Here is a 13,404-nt window from a genome sequence, read left to right on the forward strand (position 1 = left end):
ATAATATAAAATTAATGTTTCTCTATTCTACTTCTTCAGCACCACTACAACCTAATATTCATTAAACATTTCTGCATATAATTAATTTCTGAACTTAAAGAAACTGATCTTTATATAATAAAAACATAAGGGCTGGAACCAAACCTCAAAATTGAACATTACTTCATGAATTTGCCTTTCAGTTTCACTACCCTTGAAACACATTACTAGAAATGTCTATTAGATTTTAAGTTATAAGTTAATGTAAGTTATAGGTTATAAGTTAATATGAGGCTTACCTGTTGTGATTTTTTACAGCCCTCATAAATAACTGTGTATTACAGCTAGTTACCACCAAGAATTCTAAAAACAAGGCCACCATTTTCAGAAAACATTCCAACATTTAAAAGGAACATTTTCAGTCAACAATTTTAGTAAAGGAGGTTAACTCAATTAATTCAGGACTGTATTTCAGATGGCACTTAAGAGAAGTAAATGCTATAAGACGCTCTTTTTTAAATGAAGAGGGCTCTCTCATTCCATTCGTTAAAATTTCTTAGGCTGAAATTATTGCCTCAAACTTCATTACATAGAATTTAGAGACTTTAATCTCTTTTGTCTGTGTAATAAAGATCACTCACAATTATTTCTACTTCTAATTATACAATATATTCACCATCCCAAAAAGTAAAAAGCACCCACAATCTAAAAACTTAATGTACATGACCCTCCAAACAGTTTTCTATTCATTAAAAATGAAACACTGTGTGTGTCAGAGAATTTCTTTAAATGGATGATACAGTGATACACTTAAGGAAACAGAGGTACCTATTTGGGACATCGATGTTAATGATACAAGTTTCTAAAAGTTCTCCATATAGATCTGTACAAGATGCAAGAATCCATCTTTGATCATGTGATAAACAGTAGCCCACGAAAAGAACATTGTATTTCTGTCCAGCTTCTCCAAATGTTTCTCCTAGCTCTGTCTGTTTATCCTTCACTGGTGCCAGAATAAAAGGTGGTGTATAAAGTCGAATACACTCTGGTCTCTGTAAAACAAAAAATTAAGGTACTATGGTACTACACAATCATAAAAAATATTTTATTAAAAATGTGATATATTATCTCTACCCAATTATAAGATAACTGGAAAATGAGAACTAAACAGAGAACTGCACTTCGTTTTGTATAAAATCAGAAAAATGTATAGTCATTCAATAACTAGTCATGGAAAACACACTTACATCAGGACTCTTAAGAGCAGTCTCCATGGCTAAACCTGGACCAAAGCCAGTCAATGTTTTCACGTTGGTTGATGTTGGAAGTGGTCTCCGACACTGGGTAAAGGCCGAAAAAGCCAGGGATTTTAAATGCTGGGTATAGATTTGTCTATCTTCGTGTTTCACAGGTTGCAACAGGTACTGACAAGGAACAATCTAAGAATTATAGGCAAATATTACAAAGGTTAAACTTCCAAAAACAAAAATAAAAAGAATCATGGGTCTAAAACTCTAAAAACGTTTACTGTAAAATTTAAATGTAATTAAAACTATATTCTAAAGAATTTTCTTATTATATAGGTTTTTAATAATCAATTTTACTAACAGTTTATGTAAAAACCTTTTAAAATTTCCACATGGCACTTAATTAATATTGCCATTGATTAGTCCTACTAGAGTCTGTAAAGAAATAATTCAGAATCTCTGCAAGTAAGTTAATATCATTAATTTTTCTTTTTTTATTTTTAAAAAGAGTTGTTTATTTTGAAAGTGCACGAGAGCACGTGTGAGTGGCAGGAAGGGCAGAGGGAGAGAGAATCCTCAGGTAGATGCCCTACTGAGCAGAGCCCGACAAGGAGCTCAATCCCAGGATCCTGAGAACATAATCTGAACTCCTGCAATCAAGAATAAGGCACTTAGGGGCACCTGGGTGGCTCAGTGGCTTAAGCCTCTGCCTTCGGCTCAGGTCATGATCTCAGGGTCCTGGGATTGAGCCCCATATCAGGCTCTCTGCTCAGCGGGGAGCCTGCTTCCCTCTCTCTCTGCCTGCCTCTCTGCCTACTTGTGATCTCTGTCTGTCAAACAAATAAGTAAAAATCTTAAAAAAAAAAAAGAATAAGGCACTTAACCAACTGAGCTTCCCAGCCCGGAGCCCAATGCAGGGCTTGAACTCATGACCCTGAGATCAAGACATGAGCTAAGATCAAGAGCCACAAGCTTAACCAACTGACCGACCCTAGCACCCTAATATCATTACTTTCTACTTTTACTTGCAATCTATCTTATTTAGAACTTTAGTTTATATAGATCCATGCTCTGGTCTTCTATTTAAGCTTATGAATTTAAAAACTGGTTTATAAAAATAACACAAGAGAAATATTTAATGTACTTAAATGCAATCTTTTTATTTTCCATTATTATTGTGGTATGATTGTTAAGTTTTTTGGTTTTTTTTAAGATTTTATTTATTTGACAGAGAGAGAGAGACAGACTGAGAGAGGAGAGAGGGAACATAAACAGGGGGCGGTGGGAGAGGGAGAAGCAGGGAGCCCAATGTGGGGCTTGATTCCAGGACCCTGGGATCATGGCCTGAGCCAAAGGCAGACACTTAACGACTGAGCCACCTAGGCACCCCTATGTTTATCTTTTATAAAATCCCTAAAGATTCTATTATAATATCTCTTAAAGTGAAATATAACAAAACCTGGCTTTAAAAAAAAAAAACTTTGATACTAATTAGTATTTCCGAAACTTCTGTCTACATCAAACTGTTTTATATAAATTCAACTTGCAAAGGTGATCATTCTTACCTGTACAGAAACAGTATTTTTAATATGAGGAGGAAGAGTCTGGACCATTTCCAGAAAGCATCGAAGTAGCCCCAAAGTCCATACATTAGAAGAATTAGTGCTCTCATCTTTATTTTCATAGGTAAAAGGATCAATTATATAAACAACAATTGCAGGTGGATAAGTGATTGCATGTGAATCACCATCTGTGGGGATACCCACTTTATCCCGATCCATTGTGCTAAAATTTAAGGTAGAAATATACAGTTAGGAGAAAAGTTGTACCATTACTTTCTGAGGTGATATCAAAAAGCAGGTTCTTAATAACCTCCCCTCTTTTTCTGGTGGGGGGTGTCAGAGACCTTCTCTAAAAATTGGGGACATCTCTTTCTCTCCAAATAGAATAGTAAACATTGTACACACAATTTCATGGTATACAAATACCCTTATGTTAAGAGGGCTTGTATTAAAAAGGGGGATAGAATTTCAAAAACCACAGAATACCCAGAAACACTAGAAAGCTTAGTGCTTAAGCGATAAAACTGAGACAAAGATAGGTTAACTCAGCTGCTAAATCACAAGGCAGAGCTAGACCAGAAAAAAACCAGGTTTTCAGACTTAGTCAATGATCTATTACATTAATAGCCTATACACATTCATTTCACACTTCATAACTTTAATAATGCACAAGCTTCATTCCTGGATGGTGATATGATTTTTTTAAACTCCAAATCTATTTAGATGTTCAAGATGAATGCATCAATCTGGGTAAATTAATAGTTTGTTTTTACTCACATAAATAAGTTTAACTTTGAGCAAAATGCATCTGGATAGCTGAAAGATATTACCAAGCTCATGTTAACCTAACCTATAAGTCAAAAAGGAAGCTTACTCAATACCTTCATCATAAAAGGAATAAAGAGCGGCAATCATCACACGTGTTTGAAAACAATGTATAGAGCACTTAGTGTACATTACTGTCCTACTGCTCCCATTTTACAGATAAAATGCTCAGAAAGTCAGACAACTTTCCTAAAGTCACATAGCCAGTAAATAGCAGAGCTGAGATTCAAATCTCTGTATGGTTCTTAATAAGCTCTGAACAGACTGGTTCAGTAGTGACTTCTAAATCAAAGTAGTGATTTGCAAAGGAAAATTTACTTAACAGTCATGTCACAGAACATATTCAAACATCACAGTATAGTTGAACTAAATGGTTTTCAAGGTCCTAATAACCATGATGAGATTTTAGGATTCTATACTAAAGACTTTATGAAGAGTCTACATTATAAAGATAAAATAATCAACATTACAAAAACTAAAATAATTAATTATAAAACAAAAACTAAAATTTTTCAAGGACAAGGTCAAAAAACTCTCCATGTTCATTCACAAGGATTACCTCAGACAGAAAGAAGCATAATATATTTACATTTCTGCAAAGAATAGTATATTCAAAGGTACCTTTCAGACACATCAGGATGAGGCTGAGTGGGAAGTGAAGGTGATTCTCCAGAAATCCCAGCTGTTTGTAGAGCTGATGACTGTTGCCCTCCTAGCTGGCCATTCTGAACTGTACTTGCTTGTGTAGACATGGATCCTGTAGCACTACTGTTTATACTGCCAAAGGGTGGAAATGAAGGTAGTTTATTTGATGATACTCCACTATTCAAGTTGGAGGATGATGAAGATGAAGTTGAAGTTGTGGTCAAAGTTGAATTAGCTGTGGCAACTGAAGAAGACATGGTAACCCCTGATGTCATTGTCATAGTACTACTTGCTGCAGATGCTAGGGTGGCAGATGGAGTATTAGCATTTCCAGTACTTGTCATCTGAGGTGGAGTAATCAAAGACTGACTTGTAGGGGCAACTAAATTTGGTTGGGAAAGTAGAGAGCTGTCCAAAGGCTGGGAAGCAAGATAAGGACCTAAAGATAACAAAACAGGCAGGATATTTAATTCTTTATTAAGATTGGTTCTTTTTTCATTCTACTATATGAATAATAATCTAGTTAATGCTTTTTGGTAATTACCCTCCCTTAGTTGCATGCTAACAAGGTAGCAGATACAAGCTTCTTATTTTGCCCAGAAACTGAAGAAACAAATTTTAAATGGAATTGAAAAAGTAAATAGCATTTTCATACAAAATAAACAGGTCCCATGAAAGTATAACAAAATTATATTTACTAGACATAATTAGTTGAATGAAAATAATATCTAGCAAATTTTTATCAAACAATTCAAAGGTTCCTAAATCACAAGTTTTATAAATATGGCCTAAACTGAGAGTTAACTAGATATAAAATGAAAAATGTTATCATGGGGTTCATATTATAGAGATGCCTAAGGAGAGTCAATATTTTGGTTCTGTGTTTCTTTGGATTAAGTCTACTAAAGTCCATCAATATTTAATTCAATGTTAATTCAAGGGTGTTAAAAGCAAGTCTTAAATAGTTGTCATTTTCTTAGTTCCAACAAAGAACTGTTTCTTAATGCTGCAGAAGTAACTACAAGTTATTTCATCTCTAACCCATTAAGAAATCAAAAATTTTAATGTTAATAAGCTTAATTAAAAACACAAATTCATCAGATCCTACAGAAGTATAATTATTTATACCCACAATTTCTTCTTACCTGATGGGATCCCTATTTTAGGATCAGCAAACTTTTCCTGTCAACCGTCAGACAGTAAATATTTTAGGTTTTGTGGGTCACACAGTCTGTCTCAACTATTCAGCTCTAATCTTATAGCACAAAAGCAGCCACAGAGAATATGTAAATAAGTGAGCAGGGCTGGATTCCAATAAAATTTCATTTACAAAAACAGCAGATACACTGGGCCATATTTTGCGACCACTGGTTTTATAAAAAAAATACAAATTCAATACCTAGGTCGTATCTGCAGACTTGTGCATAAAGCTTGAGTTTAGAAAATGCTTCATTGTTACCATCAGCTGCCTGAGAAAACCATTCTGCTACCAACTTTTCTGATAGTTTCTTTGATGCAGTAGATCCAACTCTCATGATTCCATCCGTCAACAGTCGAGAAATAGGTCTGTGTTGACCTAATCGACAGGACTACAGATATACATACAGAAAGCAGAATTAGTGAATTTATTATAGTATCTGAGTATGCATTATAAAATAAAGCATTTAAGTTATGTATTTTTAAAAGCTATATTTCTAAGTAATCTCTATACCCGATATGGGACTTGAACTCACAACCCCGAGATCAAGAGTAGCATGCTCTACCAACTAAGGCAGACAGATGTCCCAGGCATTTAAGCTACTTAAACTAAGCCTTACAATTTATAATTAACATTTGAGATAAAAATATCACGTGAAATGGTCCATCTTTTTCTTTTTTACATTAGAAATCCATTAAATTTTTTTTTTCAAAATTAAACTATCTCCAATGAAATACAACACCTAAATAATAATGGCACAAGGACCATGTGGTATGAACAATGAAAACTTACAGAATTCAGATCTAAGTGAGCAAAAAAATGCACACATATCCAAGTCAAATCAAAATAAAAATTGTTCTATGAATATACTATGTATTTGTCAGCTCACTCTCTAATTCTGTAGGCCACTGATGTTTATTATAAGAATGTTTATTATATCAAATAAGTTTGTAATACTAAATCAAGAAAATTTAGACAGAGGATTTTTTTTTCTTTTTTTTTTAAAGTAGGCTCCACACCCAAGGTGAGGCTTGACCTCACAACCCTGAGATCAAGAGTCACAAGTTCCACCAACTGAGCCAGCTAGACACCCTTAGATAGGGGATTTCTTTACTGTTAAGACTTTCAAAGGCTTAAGAAAAAGGAACAACAACAACAAAAACTTTCAAAGGCTTTAATAATCCAGGATGAATACCGAATCTCTTAGTAATGTAAGACATGTTTCCCCAAGCCTGTTTAATTATGGAATTTTTTCTGGAAAGATTTTGCAGAACTAGTAGTTCCAAGTAACACTCTTTAGGAAATATTTATTTCCCAAATCTACAGGCAGATACCTTGTAATTAAGGAGAATATTTATAAGGAGCTAAACCAGCACAAACTAACAACTCAGACTGTAGAAGAAATTAAATTTTAAAGACTGGATTTCTAAGCATTTACGGGGAAAGGAAAATATAATGAAGTTAAGACTTTATGTCCTGAAGCACTTAAAATTTGTAATCATTGCACTCAGTGATGGATACAACATCAGTATTATAACATCAGCTAAGAATTTAAAAGATCAGTCAAGAATTTCAGAAATGATATAGCTCATAGAGAACCCAAGCACAGCTTTACTTTATGAAAGTGAGGCCTAGTGTCAGCACCTGAGGTCCTAGAGAATCACGTCCAGAATCACGTCCAGTATTTGTTTTTTTTGTTTTTTTTGTTTTGTTTTGTTTTTTTCAGGATTTTTTATTTACTTATCTGACAGACAGATCACAAGTAGGCAGAGAGGCAGGCAGAGAGAGAGAAGGAAGCAGGCTCCCCGCTGAGCAGAGAGCCCGATGTGGGGCTCGATCCCAGGATGCTGGGATCTGCCTTTGACCGGAGCCGAAGGCAGAGGCTTAAACCACTGAGCCACCCAGGCGCCCCTGAACTGCCCAGTATTTGTATATAAATATACACATTATGGTTTTAAATGCTACCTCTTTTTATTTTTTTTTTAAAGTTTTTAATTTATTTAAGAGAGAGCAAGAGCGTACTCATGTGCTCAAGAGACAGCGGGAGGGGCAGAGGAAGAGGGAGAAGCAGACTCCCTCCCCGGAATGCTACCTCTTTTTAAACACCTACCTCATATATTGCAGTGAGGTCTCTAAAAAAGCTTTTGGCTCCATTTAACAAGGCTTCATTTTCTGGACATAATACAACATAGGCTATATCTCTTTGAGATCCATACGGTTCCAGCATAAGTCTCTCCCAATAAGGGAGCGCAAATGGAGAAAGCACCAGAAAATCATAATCATAACCCAACAAAAACGTAGGGATTGGCAGTGGTTCTGGGGATTCATCAGTTCCTAAATAAGAAAAACATATTTTAAGAAAATATTTTAAAGCAGTCACATGTCTTCCTTTTATTTAAATGTCAAAGTTACTGAAATCATTAGCAAAAATATTTGATTAAAGACAAAAATATCTAAAGCCAATCAATGTCTGAGACTTTTCCACAGTTAGGAATTTGCTAAATGGTCTTTAGGAAACATATGACCTATACCATCATTTAATTTTAAGAAAAATTAATTCAGATGAAAAGTTAGAAGTACAATAGAAAACATGGGAGGGGAGTTATATTTTATTTTTTATAAATTTGGACTGGGGAAAGCCTTTCTATGCATAACATAAAACCTGTCCATCTAAAAGCTAATCAATCTGACTATATAAATTTTAAAATTTGGCATAAAAGAATATTATAAAAGAGCCAAATGATTAACAACAAATTGGAAAAAAGATTTGTAATGCATATGACAAAAGGTTAAATTCCTTACCATATAAAGGGAACATATAAATCCCTAAGAAAATGATCAGCAACCTAACAGAAAAATGGGTAAAGGATATGAACTAAGTTTACAGAAATAGAAATACCTTACACATAAAAAACTGCTCAATCTCATTAAGAGAAAGCAATTTAAAATAATTAATGGTGAAAAATTGTAACATTTACTATGTGCTAGATACTGTTGAAAGATCTTTACACATGCTAACTTTACACATACTAACTCATTTAACCCTCACAAAACCATATACGGCAGATACTAATATTAAACTCATTTTAGAAAACTGGAATGAAGAAGTTAAGTAACTCGTCCAGAATCACACAAGAAATGAAAGACATGGCATTAGAGGCCAGGAAACCTACTCTTAGGGTCTGTACTGTTATTTCTCAAGCTATAATAAAACCACCATTTTCACCCATCTACTCAGCAAGGGTTTGCAGAACAGGCATTTTGCTGGAGGGAGTTTAAATTGGTATATAGAGAGAATTTAGCAACATTAAACAACAACAACAACAAAAAAAAACCACACAATCTTTAAGCCAGAAACTTGTGCATTACAGAAAAACAGTTGTGATGGCAATGACAGAAACAATTACGTATGTCCATAAACAGTGGACTGGTAAAATAATACCACATGTAAAGAACAATGCAATACATGAACCCATTAAAAATAAAGAAAGATAGCTCTGTATGTACTGGTCAGTAAGGTGCAGAACTGTGCACGCGCATGCGTGTGTGTGTGTACACTATTTGGTTTTTAAAAGAATGTAAAAATATAATTAACCTGCATTTTTCACTAAATGTCAAGCTTTTAATGATCATTATTTAGCCGTTAATAAAAGGAGGAAAATGAAAATATGAACAAATCTACTACTTCTGTACATAATACAATCTAAAACCATGCATGCATTGGAAGTCAACAATTTCAATGTTAAAACCTATTATTAAAAAAAAAACTATTATTCCATATATATATATATTTTGGGGGGGGGCGGGGGAAGAGGGAGAGCAAGAGAGGGAGCACAAGCACGGGGGAGAGGCAGAGGGAGAGAGAGAAACAGAGTTCCCTGCTGAGCAAGCAGCCCAACTGCAGGGTTCAACCTGAGAACCCTGGAATCATGACATGACCTGAAGGCAGATGCTTAACTGACTGAGCCACCCAAGCACCTCCCAAATATATTTTTAAAAGCTCCCACCTTTCAGAGAGAATCTTCAACAGATAGTTCAAGTATTTTGAATGTTCTTTGCCTGGACTGATGACCATAAATCTGTGTACCATATACATATATTTTAAAGATTTCTTATTTAAGTAATCTCTATACCCAATATGGAGCTTAAACTCACAACCCTGAGATCAAGAGCCACATGCTCCAGCAGCTGAGCCAGCCAGGCACCCCTCTATTGTGTACCATATTTAGAGTATTCCTTTGCTACTCTTACAACCAGCAAACTTTTCTTTTTTTTTTTTTTTTTTAATGAAGAATTGGGGTCTTTCATCACTAGTATTATCCCCTTCTTTTTGCCCCATTCTTCATTCAACTTTGTAAAATGGTAATTTACAATGAAAGTAGTGTTCATTCATTTAAAAAATTTTGGCGGTATGATTCTTTCTTCAAATAAAATCTTACTGGTCAATCTGATCTGTAAAAATAGATCTAAGTGAAGCTGTTCTGTCTAAAGAGAGGCTGGAGAACGTAGTAAGTTGAATGTTGGAAATGTTCAAGTAATGAAGGCTAAGAATGACCACACTGGCCTTAAGTCAAGCATATGCCACAAAAATATTTAAGGAAGACAAATGTCCTTATTCCAAGTTGGGCACAAAAATGAAGGGCTGATATAAAATCAGTCAATACACATTACAATAAATTACTTACCATAAGAGCCTCGGCCAGCCATTTTATGAAACTGTTGCCAAGTGAGAGGACCTTGAACTCCCCAAGGCCTTACTGTTCTTTTTTTCTGAATAGCATCCTGAAGAACTGGCTGAAGAGATAGGAGCATTCGAAGTATATCCTGCGAGCACTGCATACTCACATCTACAACCATTAAAAAAAAAAAAAAAAGGTAAGAATTGCTATTGCCAACACAAAGAAATAAAATTTATAACAAAATACATGAAAGTTCAACTTCAATCATCAAGATTAAGCATCTGCCTGTGCAGAGAACTGTATTAGGTTCAATTTCAAATGATCTGTAGAAATGGTTCCTTTAGATACTTACGTAGAATAGACATAATAAAAAAGTTACTGTAACTCCTCTCCATGAAAATGTCACTCATTACCTCAGTAACCAATTAAATTAATCAAATAAATTTGTTCCTTTTTTGCATTTGTTATCATTATTTTTGGTGCTTGTAGGTATTTTCCCAGAAAGAACTCTACCTCACATTGAAGTGAGTTATAAACTGCACCTTATTAACCACCACTATGGTAAAATGATCGGATAGATAAGACTGGTTTTTAATTACTGATTAAGGTTTAATTTGGGCAAAATAGACTGTAACAATTCTGAAATATAGTACTTGTACATAACATAAACTTGCTCACACTATAAAAGGTGTTATAATATCCATAGATACTTTATAAACCTAGATTTATAGATTATATTACTATGACCTGGTTTTTTTTTTTTTAAGATTTTATTTATTTATTTGACAGACAGAGATCACAAGTAGGCAGAGAGAGAGGAAGGGAAGCAGGCTCCCCGCTGAACAGAGAGCCCGATGCGGGGCTCGATCCCAGGACCCTGAGATCTTGACCTGAGCTGAAGGCAGTGGCTTAACCCACTGAGCCACCCAGGCGCCCCACTATGACCTGCATTTCTGACCAACTATCAGAATAGGTATAAAAGACGCTACTCCTAAATGTCAAATGGCTTTAAAAAAGAAAAAAATCACTATATGTTACTGATATAATTAATCCGTGCTCCCAGTACATTCAGTTGCACAATTAAACGTGTTTGAGCACTTGTACCTTAAATCATTCAATTTTTTAAAAAAAGATTTTATTTATTAATTTGAGAGACTGAGCGAGAGAGAGAGAGAGAGAACACACCAGGAGAGGGAGAGGGAGAAGCAGACTCCCCTGCTGAGCAGGGAATCTGACCAAGGGGCTCAATCCCAGGACCTTGGGATCATGACCTGAGCCAAAGGCGGACACTTACCTGACTGCGCCACCCAGATGGCCCTAAATCACTCAACTTTAATTCATTATTATTACTGCCTAATTTATTATTTCTGCCTTTCATTCCCTAGATCTAAATAGTGTACAGAATTTTAAGTAATTTAATTTTAGCTATACTGCTTAATCAATATTACATTTAAATAATCTACTATAGGGCTGGTCACCTGCATGGCTCAGTTGGTTTGAGATCCTACTCTTGATTTCAATGCAGGTCATGATCTCAGGGCTCTGAAATCAAGCCCCACATTGGGTTCTGCACTGGGGAGTGGAGCCTGCTTAAGATTCCCTCTTTCCCAGGCACCTGGGTGGCTCAGCTGGTTAAGTGTCTGCCTTCAGCTTAGGTCATGATCTTGTAGCCCCGGGATGGAGCCCCACAGTGGGCTCCCTGCTCAGTGGGGAGTCTGCTTTTCCTTCTCCCTCTGCCTCTTCTCTCTCTCTCTCAAGAAGTAAATAAAATCTTTAAAAAAAAATTCTACCCCTCTCCCTTTGCCCCTCCCCCACTCTCCCTCTTAAAAAAAAAAAGTAACCTGCCTCATACATAATAGAGTTTGTAGTCACTAAGTTAACAACAGAGCTATCTGAAATGGACTGGTAAACCAAAACAAGTTATAAAACTATCTGTAGAAGATATTTTACACAAATAGTATAAAATACAATTATGTGGGGGGTGCCTGGGTGGCTCAGTGGGTTAAAGCCTCTGCCTTCGGCTCAAGTCATAATCCGAGTCCTGGGATCAAGCCCCATATCGGGTTCTCTGCTCAGTGGGTAGCCTGCTTCCTCCTCTCTCTCTCCCTCTGTGCCTGCCTCTCTGTCTACTTGTGATCTCTGTCAAATAAAGAAAGAAAATCTTTTAAAAAATACAATTATGTGTATTCATATCTGAATATTCAGATAAAACGAAGTCCAGAAAAAGTTGCTGTTGGGTAAGGTTATTTATCATAATCACATGGGAACTTTATAAGGACATATATGCAGAGCTACCATGAGAAAATCTGGCATGGGTTTAGCTCAGGAATTTGTATTTTGATTTTAACTCAGAAAGAATCTTAAATACTTTTTCATTTCTTTAGAAAATATATTTATTGAAGACCTCCCATGGGCCAGGAATTGTTCTAGCTGTGGGGAATATTGCGTAAATAAATTCTTATTCGTATCTTTTTTTTTATTTTAAAGATTTTATTTATTTATTTGACAGAGAGAGAGATCACAAGTAGGCAGAGAAACAGGCAGAGAAAGGGAGAAGCAGGCTCCCTGCTGAGTAGAGAGCCAGATGTGGGGCTCAATCCCAGGACCCTGAGATCTTGACCTGAGCTGAAGGCAGTGGCTTAACCCACTGAGCCACCCAGGCACCCCTCTTATTCGTATCTTGAAGGATCTTATTATCTTGTGGGGGAGACTGACATGGAAAAGAATTATAACTGTATACAGCAACAGCTGCCATGTCTCTATGAAGCTGAAAACTGGGTGGAAAGCAATGATTAAAAGGTTGTAAATATTTTTAAAATCCTTATCATGAAGCACAGACACAGAGATCAGTAGAACAGAACTGAACATCCAGAAATCTCACATTTATAGTCAATTAATTCTTTTTTAGTCAATTAATTTTTGACAAAATGTCAAGACAATTTAATGAGGAAAGATAATTTTTTTAACAAATGGTTCTAAGACAGCTGGATATCCACATGCAGAAGAATAAAGCTGGACCCCCTTCTTACACCTAATACAAAAGTTAATTCAGAATGGATTATACACCTAAATAGTGCTGTAACTATAAAACTCCTAGAAAAAAACACAGGAGTAAATATTCAAGACTTCCTTAAGGTTAGGAAAAGCCTTTTTATTATTTATTTGTTTATTTTTTTTTTAAAGATTTTATTTATTTATTTGATAGACAGAGATCACAAGTAGGCAAAGAGGCAGGCAGAGAGAGAGAGAGGAGGAAGCAGGCTCCCTGC

At 35.5% G+C, this 13,404-nt stretch overlaps 1 protein-coding gene across 1 annotated transcript in view; it reads right to left on the reverse strand.

Annotated features, from left to right (window-relative positions):
- The window catches only part of MED13 (mediator complex subunit 13), a 106,106-nt gene that overhangs the window by 13,544 nt on the left and 79,158 nt on the right, over positions 1–13,404 (reverse strand). Inside the window, exons 17-23 of the mRNA XM_080826037.1 lie at positions 10,142–10,303; positions 7,567–7,790; positions 5,658–5,847; positions 4,235–4,697; positions 2,792–3,011; positions 1,227–1,418; positions 808–1,031 (exon numbers count right to left, since the gene is read on the reverse strand). Coding sequence (XP_080682163.1) covers positions 808–1,031; positions 1,227–1,418; positions 2,792–3,011; positions 4,235–4,697; positions 5,658–5,847; positions 7,567–7,790; positions 10,142–10,303 — 1,675 coding nt within the window. The remainder of the gene's footprint in view (positions 1–807; positions 1,032–1,226; positions 1,419–2,791; positions 3,012–4,234; positions 4,698–5,657; positions 5,848–7,566; positions 7,791–10,141; positions 10,304–13,404) is intronic.

This window comes from Martes martes, assembly GCF_963455335.1.
Source record: "Martes martes genome assembly, chromosome: 16".
NCBI lineage: Eukaryota > Metazoa > Chordata > Mammalia > Carnivora > Mustelidae > Martes > Martes martes.